The following is a 24775-nucleotide window of genomic DNA, read 5'->3' as shown; positions in this document are numbered from 1 at the left end:
TTAAAATCACAGTGCAGTTAACACTAAACATTATTTTCTGTGTTACAGCCTAACTAGACGATAGGATATAAAAGGCCTGGGGAAAGCTGTGTCATCTAAAGTTATACTCTGCGATATCACGTACATGCAGAAAGTAAGAGGCTGCACTTCGCCGCTGTTTTTGTGCCTTGGATACCACGTAGAGCCCTGCACAGGCACGCATTTTAAGCCCTACAATGGCTCCGATTGGGGTGCTCAACTCAATGACGAGAGAGAGGTTGGCTACTTTTCGTCAGTCTAAACTCAAGGAACATTATTCCTTGAAATACTCCTTGAAATAATCTCTTCAGTCTTACATTTGACAAGGTTGAAGCACTTCTGACACCATGTTATTATCTTAGTCCGATATGACTGTACTGCGCAGCAGAGAACGAGCAAATGGCTCAGCTTCAAACTGTTAGTGATCAATTTAATGATACTGTGAAGAGCGTGAAGTGAGCTTGAAGTGAACCCATGCACATGTGCAGATACTTTGTGTGACTGTGAGAGCAGCGTTGCATCTCGCTCATCTCAATATCCTAGCCTATTCATTAATGGGCTCTGCTTTACTGAAGTTAAAAACATTGCGTGAATTGCGAGATACAGCTTTTGATTGTCGATAGAACTAGTGCACGATTCAGACCGGCCACTATGCAGACAACCTGCCTATACTGTGCCCATCTCTCTCCATCCCTTGCTAGCTCGCTAGGAAAGATGTGAATGTTTGTGTTCTCGAAAGCACGGCAACTAATCAGTCTCCTCTGTCCAAAAATACAGAATCTTGGGAGTCTATTCATAGTGGAATTGAATCTTGACACTTAGAAATGGGAGTCGACACTGGGAGAAATCAATTATTTTGAAGTCGACTCACCACCACTAAGTCATTGTTGTTAAGTTGGAAAAAAGGCGACAGCAGCAAAGTCCTGTAAGGCAATACTATAAGAAGTTAAACGAGAAGGAAATGCAAACTTTGCGAGGTGGAATTGAGGTAATGTTAGTGCAGGTGCAATGCTTAACCATCTGAAAGGAACAAACACCAATGAGCCTACACAAAGGACATGAATCCAATAACCTTTTGGAGAGACCCATTTCCATGGAAACATGAGACCCTTATGATCATCAAGCAAAGTGATGTTGAAGAAGACCCAAACCGTTGCTGGCAGCTGCATTGTGAATTCACATTTATGAATTTTCTTATCGTTTAAACGGAAAAATATAGATATGTAAATTGTTTAAACTAAGAAAATTGTTTCATTTGTGACATGCCTTGTTTTACCAGGTAAGTTGACTCAACGACGTTAGGAAATCAGCCATGCACTGATGCACATATAAAAATACAGACTAGAGTAAGTTTATTTTCCACGAGGGAACTTCTTGTTTGGAGGTTCCAAAAATATATCTGCATAATGACTACAACGTTAATGTATTCAACAACAGTCATCAAACACCAATGAGCCTACACAAAGGACATGAATCCAAGAACCTCTTGGAGAGACCCATTTCCATGGAAACATGAGACCCTTATGATCATCAAGCAAAGTGATGTTGAAAACATACACAGTACAAGTTCCAATAAACAGAATACAAATTCAAAACCAACATACAAAATTCCAATTATGACGCTACAATCATCACCCAGGAAACTACTACTCTGAAAAAGTGTAGCCCATAGCTGCAAAAACCCATAGAAACAAAGCATGTCACCCTTCCACTGATCTAATCAAGCTTCACACCACTACCATGTCACAACAAGCTTAGCCTTAAATACAGCTTTACCAATTGAACTATCAACAGGTTAGCCAATGTTAGTTTAGTATCAAATACACTATAGTTTAAAGTCCTGTATCTCCGAGCAAAGAGATTTCTTTAACACGAGATCTCATGTTCTGAAAATGTCAATGTGTGACATCTGCATTAAGTACTGAACATTTCTTGAGTTTATTTATCAACAGAAAGCAGCCCCATTAAAATCACCATTGCTATGTAATGTTGTGCTCTTATTCCTCTTGGACACGGTGATGCGTTGTGAGGTCTGCACAACGCATCACGGGGGAAAACTACAGGACACCTACAGCACCTGATGTCACAGGAAGGCCAAAAAGATCATCAAGGACAACAACCACCCGAGCCACTGCCTGTTCACCCCATTAGCATCCAAAAGGCGAGGTCAGTACAGGTGCATCAAAGCTGGGACCGATTGAAAAAACAGCTTCTATCTCAAGGCCATCAGACTATTAAACTGCCATCACTAACAGAGAGGCTGCTGCCTACATACAGACTCGAAATCATTGGCCACTTTAATAAATGGATCACTAGTCATTTAAAAAAAAATCCCCTTTAATAATGTCTACATACCTTACATTACTCATCTCATATGTTTATACTGTATTTTATACCATCTATTGCATCTTGCCTATGGCGCTCGGCCTTCACTCATCCATATATTTATATGTACATATTCTTATTACAACCCTTTACATTTCAGTGTATTAGCTAGTTGTGAAATTGCTCGATATTACTTGGTAGATATTACTGCACTGTCGGAACTAGAAGCATAAGCAATTCGCTACACCTGCATTAACATCTACTAACCATGTGTATGTGACCAATAACATTTGATTTGATTTCGACTATTCATAACATTCACCAAATTAACTTACCTCAAATACTGTGAGACTGTACATCATCACATACTCGTTGCGAGTGTTGGAGAGGAAGTACAAGCAGTGGCGCCAAGCTCCCATCTGCTGAGCAAAGTTATTCAGCAACTCTTCTGCAGAAAGGGCAGAAATAAAGGAAGCACATGATAAAACATTTTGAGTCATTTCAAGTCATTGCTTACATAAAAAAGGTAATTATGACAACTTTTCACAAATATAATAACATTTCTATAGTGCTTTTCATAAGAATGTCAAAGAGCTTAAAATGCAAAAAACAAACAAGCAATACATCATCATGAGAAGCTTAGCTAGTTAGACTTGGCCTCTATTGGTTGACCTGAGTGCATGCATGCTCTAATGATGGAGAGAAACAGTTCATGACATGATCAGAGGAAGATGGTCAAGGCGACAGTTGATGAGTCTAGTGCAGGACTACTCTGGGAACCAGTCTGTTGTGTAGCTACTGGACCTCTCCTCCTTCACAATGTGCAGCACCCACTTGGATGATGCCTCAGCAGCTCTGGGCGCCAGAAAGCTCACCAAACACAGTTCAGAGTAGTAGCCCTTCGTCCTCACTACAAGCCTTTTGCCTCAGCACTGAATTATTTTACTTTACAAATATGAGGATATATCTGTAATTAAAAATGCATCCGCACTCTATAGCAAATCCATAGCAAATAAATATAAAAAGTTCTGCAAACTGGCCACTATTTCGCCACCAAATGTTCCATGACAATAGAGTTGAATGAATGCAATTATCATGGAACTTTGAACCAACATAGCAGCACCCATTACAATTTTAAAATCACATATCAAGTGCACCACAGTACATGGCTCTGGTCCATCCTACTATAATGCTAAATTTAAAGGGTGGCCAGACTTGCTCTGATGGTTGCACAACAATACTTTTGAATATTCAAGTTTCTGCACCCATATCAAATTTGGCACGGTACTACCACCAGTGCCACACTCACCAATCTCTCTCTTGCGCTCGTTGGTTGTACAGCTGTGGAAGAACTCTGTCATGAGACTCTCCAGAGCGCGCAGTGAGCTCTCCTCTGATGCCTGCCGGATCAAAGGAGGAAGGGAGCGAGGAGTGATAGAAAGGCGGGGAATAGGAAAATATGAGCGATAGGTAGAGAGCTTTAAGAAAAAATTGTTAGTTTATCAGAGTTAAGAATGTGACCTAAACTCACTCCACAGCTAGCTTACAATTGTGCCAATGGAGCTAGCGAATTGGATCGTTTTCTTAAGCTCAATTGGTTGGTACGTTGTCAAGGGGGTTCGAGTGTTTGCGATCAGAGGATCACTAGTTGGTATGGGGACAGGGACAGTGGAGGAAACTACCCTGTTAGCTGCACACTGACGACAGTTTCATTAAGCCGGGAATGCACTACACGATTTTGGCCACGATTTAGTTTGAGATCAGAGAATAAATCCCGATGTTGTTGCCTACTCGGGGCGTGCGGCTCTCACCGACGCTCATTGAATGTGAGTGGGTCAGAGAGACAATCTAGGGGCTACCGATCCAGTCTTTGAGCAGTACGGATATTTTCAAACATGTTTGATTTTATCGGCACAAAATCTGCAATGCTGTTGTAGTGTGAGATATGCAATGAAAGATTTTGAACAGCGATCAGGAAGAGCCAATGAGAGCTCGCCAATGTGATGATAATGTTGTATCACATCACCCAGAATGTGTAGACTCTCGAGCATGGGTGATGACGACTACTACTAGTATGCGTTTGTAGCCTTTAACCAAAGCATCAAATTGTTACAGCTCTGAAGTTCACAAGCAATGTTATTGAATTCAAAATGTATAGGCTACACACACTACATGACCAAAAGTATGTGGACACCTGCTCATCAAACATCTCATTCCAAAATCAGGGTCATTAATATGGAGTTGGTCACCCCTTAGCTGCTCCACTCTTCTGGGAAGACTTTCCAGTAGATGATCAAACATTGCTGTAGGGACTTGTTTCCATTCAGCCACACGAGCATTAGTGAGGTTGGGCACGGATGTTGGGTGATTAAGGCCTGGCTCGCAGTCATCCCAAAGGTGTTTGATAGGGTTGAGGTCAGAGCTCTGTGCAGGCCATTCAAGTTCTTCCACACTGATCTCGACAAACCATTTCTGTATGGACCTTGCTTTGTGCACGTGGGCATTGTCATGCTGAAATAGGAAAGGGCCTTCCCCTTTCCTAGTTGGAAGCACAAAATTGTAGAATGTCATTGTATGCTGTAGCATTAAGATTTCCCTTCACTGGAACCAAGGGGCCTAGCTCGAACCATGATAAACAACCTCAGACCATTATCCTTCCTCCATTAAACTTTACAGCTGGCACTATGCATTGGGGCAGGTAGCGTTCTCCTGGCACCCTCCAATCCCAGATTTGTCTGTCGGAATGCCAGATTGTGAAGCGTGATTCAACACTCCAGAGAAGGTGTTTCCATCTCTCCGGAGTCCAATAGCAGCAAGCGTTACACCACTCCAGGCGCAGCTTGGCATTGAACATGGTGATCTTGGGCTGCTCGGCCATGGAAACCCATTTCATGAAGCTGCTTCCAGAGGCAGTTTGAAACTCAGTAGTGAGTGTTGCAACCGAGGACGGACGGTTTTTACTCACTTCAGAACTCGGTGGTCCCATTCTGTGAGCTTGTGTGGCCTACCACTTCGCGGCTGAGCCGTTGGTGCTCCTAGACGTTTCCACTTCACAATAACTGCACTTACAGTTGACCAGGGCAGCTCTATTTAACCTTAATTTAACTAGGCGGGATGAACTGACTTGTTGGAAAGGTGGCATCCTATGACAGTGCCATGTTGAAAGTCACTGAACTCTTCAGTAAGACCATTCTACTCCCAATGTTGGTTGAAGGAGATTGCATGGCTGTGTGCTCGATTTTATACACCTGTCAGCAACAGGTGTGGCTGAAATAGTAGAATCCACTAATTTGAAGGGCTGTCCACATACTTCTGTATATATAGTGTATTTCATCTCTGTATGGCAGGTGTGAATGTCTGGCTGAAAACATTTACAAGGCTGCATTTGAGCCACAGCTCATTCTAACTACGTTAAAATGAAATCACATAATTATTTCCGCAAGACAGCCGAGAATCCTCACGACCAAGTGAAAAATCTTGTGTGACATTGTTTAGTCTGCGCACCACTACGTTGGGGGACGGGACGACGACGACAGGAATGACGATCGTTATACTCACTAACTTCCTCATCGCATTGGTAATTTCCACTCAATTGCCATTCATAATCATAGTATAATGGTATGCACTAAACTAGCAGCAAAGGGGGTCTGTGATGACAACTAAAATGTCAATTCACTATTTAAGAGAGAATTGTTCAATTATTAGCATTTGAGTAAGGAAGGACAGTATAGCAAAAAAGGAATATAGTGATTCCTCTGCATATCTGAAGCATCTTGCAGATCAAAAGGCCCGAATTCTTCAAATGGGCCGCAACATGCAAGGATTACTCAATGCAAATATTTGGTCTTGCAAGATGGGCGTCTTGTGTCGCAGACAGACGAATTCGACACACATCCCGGAAACCAGGTAGCCTACTCATGTGTGGAGCACAAACAAGAACCGTTATCTTGTGCGACAGGGTTCTTTAAAATATATCTCCTTCCAGAATTATGGAATTATATACTGGGAAAATATCGTTGAATAGATAAATTAGAAAGCTTTAAAGATATGATACGCCACATTTGACTATACCGGTAACTAACACATGCAAATAATATGATATGGATATGACTCAATACTAATGGTTTCACATTTTCATAAAAATATTATAAACGTTACTCAGTAAAGGAGACAATTTCTGTTTAGTTATCGCTTTGCTGAAGTCTACAACATCTATTCTACATTGTCCGCTATGTATTGGATTTTTAATAGTATCCATTTCCTGATATGTTAGTGAATTAGCTAGTTAACTGTAATAATGTGGCAAACTAAAACCCATACTCACCATGTTCGGAGTTAATTTTGATGGCTCTCCAGACGTCCAATAAATATTTGTAGCAAGCAGGCTACTTGAGGTGTTGGCTACACCGGCAGAGGCTCATGTTGTGGCAATGGGCCCACTCGCGACTACAAGACACCGCGACATTGCATCATAAAAAATGCAGGAAAAGTCATTTATTAATCTAGATGTCGATACAATGTATGGCTTTTTAAGAGACGACCCTTGCTATTGTTGATAATGTTGCTACACGGGGTTTAGTGGAGGTGAACCAGACATGTAGCTAAGTCTGCCTAGCTGTTGCAGTGGGAATCCCGGTTAAAAATAAAGCACGCATTAAAGATTGTCTATTTGAGGGGTTTACGTCGTAAGTGCTCCGGAAAATCTAATACAAACTGAATTTACAGCATCGTGCTTGTTCCTGTTTTCTGTGTTATTCTCCTGACGCGGCTCTGCCCAGACCCAGTGTTAGCTTTGGCTAAGCTAACTGGTTGCTTTTGAGCTGCTGTACTGAGCCTGAGGCCTTGAAGTCGCAACTTCCTCCCGGTGAATCAGCCCCTCCCCACCGGAAGTAACATTTTAATCTTGAGCCGGATGAGTCCGCCGGCCACAAACAAAATATAGTGTATTACATTAAATATTTTCACAAGACTATCTCTATTTGCAAACGTCCCACTAAGGGTGGCACATTTAGAATAGGAATTCTGTTATCAATTTACAGCACACACACATCAGGATCAACCCCACATGCTTCCCTCCACCCCATCAGAACCTTGGCCCCATGCACTTTTTTCTTTCTTTGAAGATACTCAGCAATTTAAGGTTTGTTAAATGCCCATTACCCCCAGAAATGTCTGAGTGATGCATCAGAGCAGTGACACCGGTGTACCAAAAATGAGATCTGAGACACTAGTCTGAATCTCAGCCACCATCTGGCTCTGACTGCCCTTGTCTGGAGTGGCCCGAGTGGGCTTTATAAACCCACATTAATCTTTTCAGTTAGACGCTGTTTCTGTCTGCAGAGGGCTAAATAAACACACACCAATCTTAAATCAGAATCAGGCACACAAGGAGCCCCTGGGGAATGATGGCCTCACCATAATCATTTATGCCTGATCAGGTGTGTTTCCCCCCAAATCATCCTATGTCCTTTGCCTAGTGCTAAACAAACTCACTCCAGATCTATATATTTTTGTATGTCACATACAACGCCAAAAAAAGGTTGACTTTTGATGATATGGTGAAAACTCAATCTTATTAGTCTTAAAACCATTGAAGCTACAATCTAGCTCTTAACTGAGGGCTTGGTTTGATTGGTAGCGATGCGTGGGTTAAATCACAGTGGAAGCCATAAAAAAACACATTAGTATTTGTATTTATTAGCGATCCCATTAGCTATTGCCAAGGCAGCAGCTACTCTTTCTGAGGTCCAAACAGGAAATTTCAATACACATGAAACAAAATATAAAACAGTCCATCATAACATTAGTACACCAGTACATATGTATAATACCACCATACAACAATATTACAATGTGCATGTGTGTAGAGCGTTTGTGATAGCGCCTGTGTGCATACATATTACAACCTATGTGTTTGCTCCATAACTTGTTACTTCATACGCCTTTATGACCATGATATACAGTGCATTCGGAAAGTATTCAGACCCCTAGACGTTTTACATTTTTTGTTACATTACAGCCTTATTATAAAATGTATAAAATGTATTTTTTCTCCTCAATCTACAAACAATACCCTACACACAATACCCTACAAAGCAAAAACAGGTTTAGAATGTTTTGTAAATGTATTAAAAATAAAAATTGAAATATGACATTTACATAAGTATTCAGACCCTTTACTCAGTACTTTGTTGAAGCACCTTTGGCAGAGATTACAGCCTTGAGTCGTCTTGGATATCACGCTACAAGCTTGGCACACCTGTATTTGGGGAGTTTATCCCATTCTTCTCTGCAGATCCTCTCAAGCTCTGTCAGGTTGGATGGGGAGCATCGCTGCACAGCTATTTTCAGGTCTCCCCAGAAATGTTCGATCAGGTTCAAGTCCGGGCTCCGGATGGGCCACTCATGGACATTCAGAGACTTCTCCCAAAGCTACTCCTGCATTGTCTTGGCTGGTTGTTGTCCTTTTGGAAGGTGAATCTTCGCCCCAGTCTGAGGTCCTGAGCGCTCTGGAGCAGATTTTCATCAAGGATTTCTGTACTTTGCTCCGTTCATCTTTCCCCTTGGTCCAGACTAGTTTCACAGTCGCTGAAAAACATCCCCACAGCATGATTCTGCCATCATCATGTTTCACCGTAGGGATGGTGCCAGGTTTCCTCCAGATGTGACGCTTGGCATTCAGGTCAAAGAGTTAAATCTTGGTTTCATCAGACCAGATAATCTTGTTTCTCATGGTCTGAGAGTCTTTAGATGCCTTTTAGTAAACTCCAAGCAGGCTGTCATGTGCCTTTTAATGAGGAGTGGCTCCTATCTGACCACTCTACCATAAAGGCCTGATTGGTGGAGTGCTGCAGGGGTTGTCCTTCTGGAAGGTTCTCCCATCTCCACAGACGAACTCTGGAGTTCTGTCAGAGTGACCATTGGGTTTTTGGTCACCTCCCTGACCAAGGCCCTTCTCCCCGATGGCTCAGTTCTAGGAAGAGTCTTGGGGGTTCCAAACTTATTCTATTTAAGAATGATGGCGGCCACTGTGTTCTTTGGGACCTTCAATGCTGTAGAAATGTTTTGGTACCCTTCCCGAGATCTGTACCTCGACACAATCCTGTCTCAGAGCACTACGGATAATTATTTTGACCTCATGGCTTGGTTTTTTTCTTTAACATGCACTGTCAACTGTGGGACCTTATAAACTCAGCAAAAAAAGAAATGTCCCTTTCTCAGGACCCTGTCTTTCAAAGATAATTAGTAAAAATCCAAATAACCTCACAGATCTCCATTGTAAAAGGTTTAATCACTGTTTCCCATGCTTGTTCAATGAACCATAATCAATTAATGAACATGCACCTGTGGAACGGTCACTAAGACATTAACAGCTTACAGACGGTAGGCAATTAAGGTCACAGTTACAAAAACTTAGGACACTAAAGAAGCCTTTCTCCTGATCTGAAAAACACCAAAAGAAAGATACCCAGGGTCCCTTCTCATCTGCGTGATTGTGCCTTAGGCATGCTGCAAAGAGGCATGAGGACTGCAGATGTGGCCAGGGCAATAAATTGCAGACCACGTGTAACAACACCTGCACAGGATTGGTACACCCGAACATCACACCTGTGGGCTGGTACAGGAATGGCAACAAAAACTGCCCGAGTTACACCAGGAACGCACAATCCCTCCATCAGTGCTCAGACTGTCTGCAATATGCTGAGAGAGACTGGACTGAGGACTTGAAGGCGTGTTGTAAGGCAGGTCCTCACCAAACATCACTGGCAACAACGTCGCCTATGGGCACAAACCCACTGCCGCTGGACCAGACAGGACTGGCAAAAAGTGTTATTTTGAAAATGTTTACTATGCAAGTCAGTTAAGAACAAATTCTTATTTTCAATGACGACCTAAGAACAGTGGGTTAACTGCCTTGTTCAGGGGCAGAACAACAGGTTTTTACCTTGTCAGCCCAGGGATTCGATCTTGCAACCTTTCGGTTACTAGTCCAATGATCTAACCACTAGGCTACCTGCTGCCCTCTTCACTGACGAGTCATGGTTTTGTCTCACCGGGGGTGATGGTCGGATTCGGGTTTAACGTCGAAGGAATGAGCGTTACACCGAGGCCTATACTCTGGAGCGGGATCGATTTGGTGGTGGAGGGTCCGTCATGGTCTGGGGCGGTGTGTCACAGCATCGTCGGATTGAGCTTGTTGTCAGTGCAGGAAAACTTCACGCTGTGTGTTACAGGGAAGACATCCTCCTCCCTCATGTGGTACCCTTCCTGCAGGCTCATCCTGACATGACCCTCCAGCATGACAATGCCACCAGCCATACTGCTCATTTTGTGTGTGATTTCCTGCAAGACAGGAATGTCAGTGTTCTGCCATGGCCAGCGAAGAGCCCGGATCTCAATCCCATTGAGCACGTTTGGGCTCTGTTGGAACGGAGAGTGAGGGCTTGGGCCATTCCCCCCCAGAAATGTCCGGGAACTTGCAGGTGCCTTAGTGGAAGAGTGGGGTAACATCTCACAGCAAATCTGGTACAGTCCTTGAGGAGATGCATTGCAGTACTTAATGCAGCTGGTGGCCACACCAGATACTGACTGTTACTTTTGATTTTGACCCTCCTTTTGTTCAGGGACACATTATTCCATTTATGTTAGTCACATGTCTTTGGAACTTGTTCAGTTTGTCTCAGTTGTTGAATATTGTTATGTTCATACAAATGTTTACACATACACATGTTAAATTTGCTAAAAATAAATGCAGTTGACCGTGAGAGGATGTTTCTTTGACGGGTGTGTACCTTTCCAAATCATGTCCAATCAATTGAATTTACCACAGGTCGACTCCAATCAAGATGTAGAAACATCTCAGGGATGATCAATGGACACAAGATGCACCTTTGCTCAATTTCATGTTTCCTAGCAAAGGGACTGAATACTTATGTTTATAAGGTATCTGGTTTTTATTTTGAATAAATTTGCTAAAATTTCTAAAACCTGTTTTTGCTTTGTCTTTATGGGGTATTGTGTGTAGATTGAAGAGGACATGTTTTTATTTAATCCATTTTAGAATAAGGCTGTAACGTAACAAAATGTGGAAGAGGTATGGTTTTTAAAGATGTCTGGATTGTACCATGTGCTTGGTAGTTTATCTGTTGACAGGTTCATATACTCAGACGGCATCTCACTCCCTGGTCTTTTCTCAATTCCTATCACGAAGAGTTTTGAAATCAACCACACCCCCTTTGAAACAGCTGTTGTTTTCAAAAGGCAAGGAGAGGACGGAGGCAAGGAATTGAGGAAATCCAATTGAGAAAAGGTCCCTAACTACCAATTCAACACTGTGAGGAGTGGGTCTCAGTCAGCAACTTGTGTCAACCCATGTAGATGAAAATGTTTTGTCCCTCCTCCTCAGACAACCAATTGTTTCTTCCATCATACAAACGCTCATGCTTATGTCTCATGTCTTCCTGGTCCAGACAGTTACTTGGTTCTCTCACTTTCAGTTCAAACTGGTGATTTCAACTCTTTAGGTACAGGTAGCACAGCACTCCCTGCTGGCAGTCTTTGGGCCTGCATGGTATAGGCCCAAGCTCTGTCGACACCATCTCCTTCAATCCTGCATGGAGTCCACTCAGTGAAGGGAAACCTACCGGCTACGACCAGGGCGTCATCTGGAAGCTCAGCCTCCATCTTCTCCTGCAATAAAGAGAGCTAGGCAAACACATACACACATATTCATCCAGCTGTCTGTTTTTCAAATCAGTTGGCTAGCAGCTGTCTATTCATTTATAGCTAGCTAACAGGTGTTTTTGTTCCGGCAGCCAGATGATATAGGAATTGACCCCTCAACCTCGTCACCAGTGGCGCCATGCTCCAATTTACTGAGCAAATGGTTTGACCGCTATGGCTGAGTATCTGTATCGTCTGCACACATTAATTAATAATGTGTGTCAATGCAAAAAGACTTACCACACTGGGGGCCAAAAACACAGTAACATTCTTACACTCAGTAAGGTCCACCTGGAATGAGAAATGCAAATATCATCATCCAAAAATCAACCTATTAGCCACATTTTATTTATTTTTATCACCATTTTATTTTTTACAGTGTAAACATGTCCTCTTTGAATGTAACTGAACAAAGCAACACAAACAGTGACCAAAAACAAATAAGAGTAACCAAGAAACTACAGTAAGTAGGGTCCTGTGTTTTTCCTGACCTAATCTGGAAAAACTCTGGGCCCTAACAATAAAGCTTGGTAAAACAACTAGTAGTAACTCTTTGTGGAACTAGTAATAGTGAAAAAGGTATAAAATATGTGGATGAGTTTTACCAACAACCAAACATGTGAACTCAAAACTTAATCAACCCCTAGCCCCTGCCCCCTGGACATGTATGTAGTTTTTAAATAATTGGATTGGTGTAAGCAATATGCTGAAAATTCCAACAAGCCTATCAGAGTGCAAGATTAAGCTATTGGCCATATAGTTTACCTATCTAATCCTCTTAGATCTGAATTGAAGAAGCTAGCAGTTGGTTTGGGGTTGGGAAAAAGACACATAACATCTGCCTGTTTCACACCTTCCAGAGGTCTTCCTGCCGATACGACACCTTCCCATAATGGCCTGCTCTCCATGCGTGGAAGTTAGCTAGACGAACTAACCAGGGGTTGAGTTCGTATCCTACTGTGGGACCAAAGCCGTGTTTGTGTGCTTCCAGCACCTGAAAAGATAAAAACATGAACTTGGTTCTCAACAAAGGTACCGTTTCTCTCTCTTTCACACATGCACACACACACCTTGTGGACACCAAAGCCCTGTTGCAGCTTACAGATTCAGCATACACAGATACCCATTCCATATCTGCAGGGGCACACCCAAACTTAAAATTAGAGCTGGGCGATATGTTAAATTAATTAGATAAATTTGAATGTACAGTTGAAGTCGGAAGTTTACATACACCTCAGCCAAATACATTTAAACTCCGTTTTTCACAATTCCTGACATTTAATCCAAGTAAAAATTCAGTTAGGACCACCACTTTATTTTAAGAATGTGAAATGTCAGAATAATAGTAGAGAGAATGATTTATTTCAGCTTTTATTTATTTCATCACATTCCCAGTAGGTCAGAAGTTGACATACACTCAATTAGTATTTGGTAGCATTGCCTTTAAATTGTAAATACCCAAATTACTGGGAGTTTATATGTGGAGTGTGCGACTCGCTTTATTTTGATAGTTTATAGTCAGCACCTTCACACAAACATATTTTTCTGGGTGTGTGCCAGCTCATGTTTTTTATTAAACTATTTTAATGAAATAATTAAATTATTAGCGGGTCTTACGGTTGTGGAAGGCTTATATTTAGCGTACTTATAATTTTACTGTTTGAAATTAAGTGTATTTTACCTTTTTATTTGATTTATTTAACCTTTATTTAACCAGGTAGTGTTACGTGTCTCGTCGGAAGGCATGGACCAAAGCGCAGCTTGGGAAGTGTTCATGATATTTAATGATCAAAACACCCGAACAAAATAACAAAGTGAAAAACAAACAGTTCTGTAAGGCAAATAAACTTTACAGAAAATAACTACCCACAAAACACAGGTGGGAAAGGGCTGCCTAAGTATGATTCCCAATCAGAGACAGCTGTCTCTGATTGAGAACCACACTCGGCCAAAAACAAAGAAATAGAAAACATAGAAATAAAGAAACTAGAATGCCCACCCTAGTCACACCCTGGCCTAACCAAAATAGAGATTAAAAGCCTCTCTATGGCCCGGGAGTGACAGGTAGGCAAGTTGAGAACAAGTTCTCATTTACAATTGCGACCTGGCCAAGGTAAAGCAAAGCAGTTTGACACATATAACAACACAGAGTTACACATGGAGTAAAACAAACATACAGTCAATAATACAGTAGAAAAATAAGTATATATACAATGTGAGCCAATGAGGTGAGATAAGGGAGGTAAAGGCAATAAATAGGCCATGGTGGCGAAGTAAATACAATATAGCAATTAAAACACTGGAATGGTAGATTTGACAGTAGATGAGGGTGCAAAGGAGCAAAATAAATAAATAAATACAGTAGGGGAAGAGGTAGTTGTTTGGGCTATATATAGATGGTCTATTTACAGTTGCAGTGATCTGTGAGCTGCTCTGACAGCTGGTGCTTAAAGCAATTGAGGGAGATAAGTGTTTCCAGTTTCAGAGATTTTTGTAGTTCGTTCCCGTCATTGGCAGCAGAGAACTGGAAGGAGAGGCGACCAAAGGAGGAATTGGCTTTGGGGGTGACAAGTGAGATATACCTGCTGGAACGCATGCTACGGGTGGGTGCATCTATGGTGACCAGTGATCAGAGATAAGGCAGGTCTTTACCTAGCAGGGTCTTACCTAGCAGGACCTGGAGCCAGTGGGTTTGGCGACGAGTATGAAGCGAGGGCCAGCCAACGAGAACGTACAGGTCGCTGTGGTGGGTAGTATATGGGGCTTTGGTGACAAAACGGATGGCACTGTGATAGACTGCATCCAATTTGTTGAGTAGGGTGTTGGAGGCTATTTTGTAAATTACATCGCCAAAGTCGAGGATCCGTAAGATGGTCAGTTTTATGAGGGTATGTTAGGCAGCATGAGTGAAGGATGCTTTGTTGTGAAATAGGAAGCCAATTCTAGATTTAACTTTGGATTGGAGATGTTTTATGTGAGTCTGGAAGGAGATTTTAGTCTAACCAGACACCTAGGTATTTGTAGTTGTCCCCATATTCTAAGTCAGAACCGTCCAGAGTAGTGATACTGGACGGGCAGTCAGGTGCAGGCAGCGATCGGTTGAAGAGCATACATTTAGTTTTACTTGTATTTAAGAGCAGTTGGAGGCCACGGAAGGAGAGTTGTATGGCATTGACGCTCATCTGGAGGGTTGTTAACACAGTGTCCAAAGAAGGGCCTGAAGTATACAGAATGGTGTCATCTGCGTAGAGGTGGATCAGAGACTCACCAGCAGCAAAAGCGACATCATTGATATATACAGAGAAGAGAGTCAGCCCAAGAATTGAACCCTGTGGCACCCCCATAGAGACTGCCAGAGGCCCGGACAACAGGCCCTCAGATTTGACACACTGAACTCTGTCGGAGAAGTAGTTGGTGAACCAGGCGAGGCAATCATTTGAGAAACCAAGGCTGTTGAGTCTGCCGATGAGGATGTGGTGATTGACAGAGTCGAAAGCCTTGGCCAGGTCAATGAATACAGCTGTACAGTGTTATTTCTTAGCGATGGCGGTTAAGATATTGTTTAGAACCTTGAGCGTGGTTGAGGTGCACCCATGACCAGCTCTGAAACCAGATTGCATAGTGGAGAAGGTACAGTGGGATTCGAAATGGTCGGTGATCTGTTTGTTAACTTGGCTTTTGAAGACCTTAGAAAGGCAGGGTAGGATAGATATAGGTCTTTATCAGTTTGGGTCAAGAGTGTCCCCCATTTGAAGAGGGGGATGACTGCAGCTGCTTTCCAATCTTTGGGAATCTCAGACGACACGAAAGAGAGGTTGAACAGGCTAGTAATAGGGGTTGCAACAATTTCGGCAGATATTTTTTAGAAAGAAAGGGTCCAGATTGTCTAGCCCGGCTGATTTGTGGGGGTCCAGATTTTGCAGCTCTTTCAGAACATCAGTTGACTGGATTTGGGAGAAGGAGAAATGGGGAAGGCTTGGGCGAGTTGCTGTGGGAGGTGCAGTGCTGTTGACCGGGTAGGGGTGGCCAAGTGGAAAGCATGGCCAGCCGTAGAAAATGCTTATTGAAATTCTCAATTATAGTGGATTTATCGTGGTGACAGAGTTTCCTATCCTCAGTGCAGTGGGCAGCTGGGAGGAGGTGCTCTTCTTCTCCATGGACTTTACAATATCCCAGAACTTTTTTGAGTTTGTGTTGCAGGAAGCAAATTTCTGGTTGAAAAAGCCAGCCTTGGCTTTTCTAACTGCTTGTGTATATTGGTTTCTAACTTCCCTTTAATTATACAACAAATCTTATTTAGAGTTGATATATTGTGAATTGGCCATAAGTTTGAAAAAAAATATATACAGTGCCTTGCGAAAGTATTCGGCCCCCTTGAACTTTGCGACCTTTTGCCACATTTCAGGCTTCAAACATAAAGATATAAAACTGTTTTTTGGGGGAGAATCAACAACAAGTGGGACACAAGCATGAAGTGGAACGACATTTATTGGATATTTCAAACTTTTTTAACAAATCAAAAACTGAAAAATTGGGCGTGCAAAATTATTCAGCCCCCTTAAGTTAATACTTTGTAGCGCCACCTTTTGCTGCGATTACAGCTGTAAGTCGCTTGGGGTATGTCTCTATCAGTTTTGCACATCGAGAGACTGACATTTTTTCCCATTCCTCCTTGCAAAACAGCTCGAGCTCAGTGAGGTTGGATGGAGAGCATTTGTGAACAGCAGTTTTCAGTTCTTTCCACAGATTCTCGATTGGATTCAGGTCTGGACTTTGACTTGGCCATTCTAACACCTGGATATGTTTATTTTTGAACCATTCCATTGTAGATTTTGCTTTATGTTTTGGATCATTGTCTTGTTGGAAGACAAATCTCCGTCCCAGTCTCAGGTCTTTTGCAGACTCCATCAGGTTCTCTTCCAGAATGGTCCTGTATTTGGCTCCATCCATCTTCCCATCAATTTTAACCATCTTCCCTGTCCCTGCTGAAGAAAAGCAGGCCCAAACCATGATGCTGCCACCACCATGTTTGACAGTGGGGATGGTGTGTTCAGCTGTGTTGCTTTTACGCCAAACATAACGTTTTGCATTGTTGCCAAAAAGTTCAATTTTGGTTTCATCTGACCAGAGCACCTTCTTCCACTTGTTTGGTGTGTCTCCCAGGTGGCTTGTGGCAAACTTTAAACTTTTTATGGATATCTTTAAGAAATGGCTTTCTTCTTGCCACTCTTCCATAAAGGCCAGATTTGTGCAATATACGACTGATTGTTGTCCTATGGACAGAGTCTCCCACCTCAGCTGTAGATCTCTGCAGTTCATCCAGAGTGATCATGGGCCTCTCTGATCAGTCTTCTCCTTGTATGAGCTGAAAGTTTAGAGGGACGGCCAGGTCTTGGTAGATTTGCAGTGGTCTGATACTCCTTCAATTTCAATATTATCGCTTGCACAGTGCTCCTTGGGATGTTTAAAGCTTGGGAAATGTTTTGTATCCAAATCCGGCTTTAAACTTATTCACAACAGTATCTCGGACCTGCCTGGTGTGTTCCTTGTTCTTCATGATGCTCTCTGCGCTTTTAACGGACCTCTGAGACTATCACAGTGCAGGTGCATTTATACGGAGACTAGATTACACACAGGTGGATTGTATTTATCCTCATTAGTCATTTAGGTCAACATTGGATCATTCAGAGATCCTCACTGAACTTCTGGAGAGAGTTTGCTGCACTGAAAGTAAAGGGGCTGAATAATTTTGCACGCCCAATTTTTCAGTTTTTGATTTGTTAAAAAAAGTTTGAAATATCCAATAAATGTCGTTCCACTTCATGATTGTGTCCCACTTGTTGTTGATTCGTCACAAAAAAAATACAGTTTTATATCTTTATGTTTGAAGCCTGAAATGTGGCAAAAGGTCGCAAAGTTCAAGGGGGCCGAATACTTTCGCAAGGCACTGTATATGATTTTTAAGCCACATCGCTCAGCCCTACTTACAATCCTGCCATCACCGGAGCCCAAGTCCACAAGGTTACCATGTCGACCACTCAGCAGTGCCATCACATTCCGCACTTGTTTCTTGCTGGCGGGGAGATAGGGCACCTGCAGAAAATATCGCAACCCACATCGGTTATCAGAACTAGGAGACAGAAATGTCTGTAATACTTTACTTAAAAGCCTACAGATGCAATGTACTACGATGAGGTTATAATGAATTGTAAGAGTTGTCATGAGCATGTATAACGCCCTTATGTCTTATAAAGGCGTCAGCATGCTTCAGTTCGGCTGGCGCCTAGCTGACCTCAGCTAGTCGAACCGAACGAAGGTGCTCGCATACTCCCTTAAAATACCTTCACTTGAAAAACAAGAAAAAAGCAGCAATGGTACTGTGTGGCTCAGTTGGTAGAGCATGGCGTTTCCAACACCAGAGTTGTGGGTTTGATTCCCACGGGAGACAAGCACGAAAATGTATGCCCTCATTACTGTGAATTCCTCTGGATAAGAGTGTCTGCTAAATTACTCCAGTCCTTGGGGCCTAATTGGTCTCACATCTTTTCCCCAGCGAACACACCTGACTCCAATAATCAACTAATGATGATCTACAGTTTAGAATGCAATCAGTTTGACACCACTCCGGCCCCCCAAGGACTGGAGTTGCTCATCCCCGTCTTATAATCATCTCATAATGATTCTGATTTAATTAAAAAAAATAGCAATTGTGAAGAGTACATCCATTTTGTGACTTTTACATTTAATGATAAACCCACAGATTCTCAAAGAATGACTTAAAGCCTCATGAGCTCAGTTCAACTGTCGTGCGTACCCCAGCAGAATCCAAAATATAAGCTTATTTTACTTCATTGTTTGTAAACAATGTTATTGTAAACAAACACTGTATAGCGTCATGGTTAAAACTATAATTTTGTTATCATGGATGGTTAGTCCTTGCATCCATAGCTCTGCCTATGAATTTGAGAGTGGTTACTAATTTCTCCAGCCCCATCCCACAGCTGTTAACCAAAACAGTGGCGGGTAGCCCTCTTTGTTATTGAACGGAGCTTGCCCATTTAAAAATGTGATATAAAGACAGGAATAGCATATTATAAGCCCTATTATAAGACATTATAAAGGCTCATATTATAAAGCATTATACCTGGATGCTTTAAAGTGAAGCGTAAACTATAGAGCTGACACAATTCCCCAATCCTCATGACAGAAAGACAAGTCGGATCTACATAATATACACTGAACAAACGTATAAAACGCAACATGTAATGTGTTGGTCCCATGTTTCATGAGCTGAAATAAAAGATAGCAGAAATGTTCCATATGCACAAAAAGCTAATTTCTCTCAAATTGTGCACAAATTTGTTTACATCCCTGCTAGTGAGCAGCTCTCCTTTGAGAAGATAATCCATCCACTTGACAGGTGTGGCATATCAAGAAGCTGATTAAAACAGCATGATCCTTACAGAGGCACACCTTGTGCTGGGGACAATAAAAGGCCACGAAAATGTGCAGTTTTGTCACACAACACAATGCCACAGATGTCTCAAGTTGAGAGAGCATGCAATTAGCATGCTGACTGCAGGAATATCCACCAGAGCTGTTGCCAGATAACATTAAAATTAATTTATCTATCATAAGCCACCCATAGCATCATTTTAGAGAATTTGGCAGTATGTCCAACCAGCCTCAACCGCTGACCACATGTGTGCCATTGTGTGTGCGAGCGGTTTGCTGATCAATGTTGTGAACAGTGCCACATGGTGGCTGTGGGGTTATGGTATGGGCAGGCATAAGCTACAGACAACGAACACAATTGCTTTTATCAAATGACAATTTGAATACACAGAGATACCGTGATGAGATCCTGAGGCCCATTGTCGTGCCATTCATCTGCTGCCATCACATGTAGACATGATAATGCGCGGTCTCATGTCGCAAGGATCTGTACACAATTCCTGGAAGCTAAAATGTCCCAGTTCTTCCATGACCTTCATACTCACGAGACATGTCACCCATTGAGCAGTCCACCTGGTCGTGCTGTTGCTCAAGTTTCAACTGTTCTGCCTGCGGCTATGGAACACTGACCTGTTCACCGGACGTGCTACCTTGTCCCAGACCTGCTGTCTTTAACTCTCTAGAGACAGCAGGAGCGGAGAGATACTCTGAATGATCTGCTATGTAAAGCCAACTGACATTTACTCCTGAGGTGCTGACCTGTTGCACCCTCTACAACCACTGTGATTATGATTATTGCATCTATGAACATTTGAACATCTTGGCCATGTTCTGTTATAATCTCCACCCAGCACAACCAGAAGAGACCTGGCCACCCATCATAGCCTGGTTTCTCTCTAGGTTTCTTCCTAGTTTCCAGCCTTTCTAGGGAGTTTTCCCTAGCCACCGTGCTTCTACACCTGCATTGCATGCTGTTTTGGGGTTTTAGGCTGGGTTTCTGTACATCACTTTGTGACATCAGCTGATGTAAGAAGGGCTTTATAAATACATTTGATTGATTGGGCAAGTTTGGGATGCTCTGGATATCCAGCAACTTCGCACAGCTATTGAAGATTAGTGGGACAACATTCCACAATCAACCGCCTGATCAACTCTACGCAAAAGAGATGAAGTATGAGGCAAATGGTGGTCATACCAGATACGGACTGGTTTTCTGATCCATGCCCCTGCATTTCTTTTTAAGGTATCTGTCACCAGTCATGTTAAATCCATAGATTAGGGCCTAATGAATTTATTTAACGTGACCGATTTCCTTATATGAATAGTAACTCGGTAAAATCTTTGAAATTGTTTTATGTTACATTTATATTTTTGTTCAGTATATTTATATCTGATGATTCTGTAATTGAATTGCACCCCAGTGAAAACGACCCAGGTCTTACCTGTAACCTCAGAGGGACTTTTCGAAATCCCGGCATGAGAACCCCTGCCCACATGGCATAGACAGCTAGCCCTGTGCCAGCAGTTATCTGGACAATTCCCCAAGCACCTAGATGTTTCTCCTTGAACTCTGCAAGAAACTCTTCCGGACTGTCCTCTTCCATACTTGAAATACAAAAAATATATATTTTAGCAATAAAGAAATGTGTTATATTTAAGCAATAAGAACCGGGGGGTGTGGTATATGAACAAAATACAACGGCTAAGGGCTGTTCATAAGCACGAAGCAGCGCGTTGTGCCTGGACACAGCCCTTAGCCGTAGTATATTGGCCATATACCACAAACCCCCGAGGTAACTTAATGCTATTATAAACTGGTTACTGGTTTTGAACAGAAAAACACATTGGTTTGTCATACCCGTGGTATAGAGTCTGATATGCCACGGCTTTCAGCATCCCGGAGCCAAACTACCCAGTTTATAATATGCAGTTAGTATAGCCTAGTAGTGTCTAGTCCTGTTGCAGCACATAATCTAATGAGTCTTTTATCAGGGCTATCAATAAACCTGGAATATTGAAAGATGCTAGCTAACAACACATTTTTGTTCTGGAAAAACATATAATTGAATGGTGTTATATCTTTGTATGACTTTTACAGGCAGTTTTTTATAGGCTAGTTTATTACAAATTACATTCATAAACTTTCAACATACAGTGCATTCGGAAAGTATTCAGACCCTTGACTTTTTCCACATTTTGTTACGTTACCGCCTTATTCTGAAATGGATTAAAAAATATATATTCCCTCATCAATCTACACACAATACCCCATAATGACAAAGCAAAAACAGGTTTAGAAATTTTAGCTAACTTATATATAAAAAAGAAGAAATATGACATTTACATTAGTATTCAGACTCTTTACTCAATACTTTGTTCAAGCACCTTTGGCAGTGATTACAGCCTTGACGCTACAATCTTGGCACACCTGTATTTGGGATGTTTCTCCCATTCTTCTCAACCTCTGTCAGGTTGGTTGGGGAGCGTTGCTTCACAGCTATTTTCAGGTCTCCAGAAATATTTGATCGGGTTCAAGTCCGGACCCTGGCTGGGCCACTCTTGGACATTCAGAGTGATGTCCCGAAGCCACTCCTGCGGTGTCTTGGTGTAACGGCTTTCTTCTATCTCCTCCTCTGACGAAGAGGTGGAACAACGATCGGACCAAAATGCAGCGTGGCTATTGCGATCCATGTTTATTTAACAACGTAAACACGAATCAATACAAAAACAATAAACGTAATGTGAAAACCGAAACAGCCTAAACTGGTGCAAACTGACACAGAGGACACAAAGGACAATCACCCACGACAAACTCAAAGAATATGGCTGCCTAAATATGGTTCCCAATCAGAGACAACGATAAACACCTGCCTCTGATTGAGAACCACTCCAGACAGCCATAGACTTTGCTAGATCACCCCACTAGCTACAATCCCAATACATACACACCAAAACCCCAAGACAAAACACACCACAATACAAAAACCCCATGCCACACCCTGGCCTGACCCAATACATGAAGATAAACACAAAATACTTCGACCAGGGTGTGACACTTGGCTGTGTGCTTAGGGTCATTGTCCTGTTGGAAGGTGAACCTGAGCACTCTGGAGCAGGTTTTCATCAAGAATCTCTCTGTACTTTGCTCCGTTCATCTTTCCCATTGATCCTGACTAGTCTCCCAGTCCCTTACTGAAACACATCCCCACAGCATGATGCTGCCACCATCATGCTTCACCGTAGGGATGGAATTGGCCAGGTGATGAGCGGTGCCTGGTTTCCTCCAGACGTGACACTTGGCATTCAGGCCAAAGAGTTAATTCTTGGTTTCATTAGAAAAGAGAATCTTGTTTCAAATGGTCAGCGTCCTTTAGATGCGGGTTGTCATGTGTCGTTTACCAAGGAGTGGCTCCCATCTGGCCACTCTACCATAAAAGCCTGATTGGTGGAGTGCTGCAGGGGTTGTCCTTCTGGAAGGTTCTCCTGTCTCCATAGAAAAACTCCGGAGCTCTGTCAGAGTGACCAAGCTTTGGTCACCTCCCCGACCAAGGCCCTTCTCCCGATTGCTCAGTTCGGCCGGGCGGCCAGCTCTAAGAAGAGTCTTGGTGGTTTCAAACTTCTTTCAATTAAGAATTATGGAGACCACTGTGTTTTTTGGGACCTTCAATGCTGCAGAAATGTTTTGGTACCCTTCCTCAGATCTGTGTCTTGAAACAATCCTGTCTCAGAGCTCTACGGCAATTCTGTTGACCTCATGGTTTTTGCTCTGAGATGCACCGTCAACTGTCTGAACTTATATAGACAGGTGTGTGCCTTTCCAAATCATGAGGGCTGAGGGGCTTACGTTGCAAACTTCCCATGCTTGGCTAATCATTTGGACCGAAGACAAATATGGCTGCAAGGATTCCCCCCAAGTGCATAATTCGATGATGGTAAGTGGACAAGGGTGTGTCTATTATGAGTTTGAAATGCAGCCATAATGCTCAGAGTAAATCATTGAATTTAGGGGGGAAATACACTACCTATATGCAATAAGAAAACTCAGGCAGACATTTCCTAAATTGCGTTATCGGAAGCCCCCATCTCCATACAGTTTTCGGTTTCCAAAACTAGAATCTGAAACGCTTCGAACACACCGACAGCATTATTGCATTTTTGTACACCAGAATTACATTAATGTCCAATGAAACACTGCGTTTGCCTTGCAGCATTGTTGCAGAGCGTTCGGTGTAGTGCATATGTTGGATTTACCAAACGTATTGACGCATACGTTTGGTAAATCCACTGTATGCGTGGACGGCTTGACAGAAATGGTAGCAGAAGGTGAATGTTGAACTTTTGTTGCATACATATCTAGATGATGCTGCGTCCTATTTTGCGAAACACACTGTCGGTGTGTTCGACGCGTTACTATATCATAACAAAAATGTTTGTTATGATATAGTCAATTGTGACTTTGTGGTTATGGAATCTAGTTGAAACCGTTTATCATCTGCATACGGGCAGATCAAAATCAAGCCTTCGCCCAATCTTTTTCCAAATAATCAATAACAAAAACCTTAAACCAGGAACTACTGCTGCTCATAATCACATTCTGGTCACCGCTAGAAGGGATCCAGTTTTTGTCAAATTAACGTCAGATTTGACTTCTTGTAGCAGATAAGGAGAATTGTGTTCAGGTTAATTAAAGGTTTAGCTAAAATGCGCGTTAATTTGACTAAATCGGGATCCCTTCTAACCATGACCCATAATATTCTCGCGGTTTCATCTCCACGAGATGACCGACTGGGCTGATCCATTGTTTTGATGAGATGATGCATTTCTGAGCTAACCTTTTGTTACTTGTTATAACGAACAAGCAATGTGACAAATCGCTTGAGGATTTACGAGGACATAAGTTATGTATTAATTTATCCTAATACGTGATAACATGTAGTTAAGAGAAAATAAAATAACCGAGAAGCAATTACAGACCTGGCAAGCTGCAACCTTGGACGGATCTTACCCTTGACGGACCGGACGAATGAGTCCGTATGCTAATGCGTTGTACCAGTACATAATCTATTGTTGATCTGCGTTCCACTGTACTCAAGGTGGTTTGTGTATTTTGTTTAAATATTAACTAAACATATACAGTTAGCCTCGATGTTAAGCCTCTTAAAAATGAGTTATTTGGATCTCTTAGTCTGACACACTCAACTTTTAGGCTTAGATTAAAGGGTTAGGCCACCCAAATAAAAATACATTTTGATTT

The 24775-nt window shown here is 42.2% G+C and overlaps 2 protein-coding genes across 3 annotated transcripts in view; both read right to left on the bottom strand.

Annotated features, from left to right (window-relative positions):
- Positions 1-7358, bottom strand: part of xpo6 (exportin 6) — a 62934-nt gene extending 55576 nt beyond the window's left edge. Inside the window, exons 1-3 of the mRNA XM_021624327.3 lie at positions 6668-7358; positions 3653-3743; positions 2679-2791 (exon numbers count right to left, since the gene is read on the bottom strand). Of these exons, the coding sequence (XP_021480002.1) occupies positions 2679-2791; positions 3653-3743; positions 6668-6670 (207 nt within the window). The 5' untranslated portion in view covers positions 6671-7358. The remainder of the gene's footprint in view (positions 1-2678; positions 2792-3652; positions 3744-6667) is intronic.
- A 662-nt stretch (positions 7359-8020) lies between these two features.
- antkmt (adenine nucleotide translocase lysine methyltransferase) lies at positions 8021-24589 on the bottom strand. 2 transcript variants are annotated; one of them, XM_021624325.3, is made up of 6 exons: positions 24496-24589; positions 20964-21126; positions 18055-18159; positions 12920-13060; positions 12307-12357; positions 8021-12048 (listed from the first exon to the last, which is right to left on the bottom strand). In XM_021624325.3, the coding sequence occupies exons 2-6, from the start codon at positions 21123-21125 to the stop codon at positions 11842-11844; spliced, it is 666 nt and encodes a 221-aa protein (XP_021480000.3). In that variant the 5' UTR covers position 21126; positions 24496-24589; the 3' UTR covers positions 8021-11841. The 2 variants fall into 2 exon arrangements, with proteins under 2 accessions (XP_021480000.3, XP_036793804.2); XM_036937909.2 differs by lacking the exon at positions 18055-18159.
- Positions 24590-24775: the final 186 nt, after the last annotated feature.

Source organism: Oncorhynchus mykiss, chromosome 12 (genome assembly GCF_057628025.1).
Source record: "Oncorhynchus mykiss isolate SJ-2025 chromosome 12, ASM5762802v1, whole genome shotgun sequence".
Lineage (NCBI taxonomy): Eukaryota > Metazoa > Chordata > Actinopteri > Salmoniformes > Salmonidae > Oncorhynchus > Oncorhynchus mykiss.
The sequence above is the reverse complement of the archived record's forward strand: the minus strand, read 5'-3'. Positions and strand labels throughout refer to the sequence as shown.

Coding starts and splice junctions, on each gene's coding strand:
- antkmt (XM_021624325.3), bottom strand. CDS start 21,125: ATGGAAGAGGACAGTCCGGAAGAGTTTCTTGCAGAGTTCAAGGAGAAA. Junction 13,061..18,054: donor GCTCCGGTGATGGCAGGATT/GTAAGTAGGGCT, acceptor TTATCTTTTCAG/GTGCTGGAAGCACACAAACA. Junction 12,358..12,919: donor GGCAGGAAGACCTCTGGAAG/GTGTGAAACAGG, acceptor TTCTCATTCCAG/GTGGACCTTACTGAGTGTAA.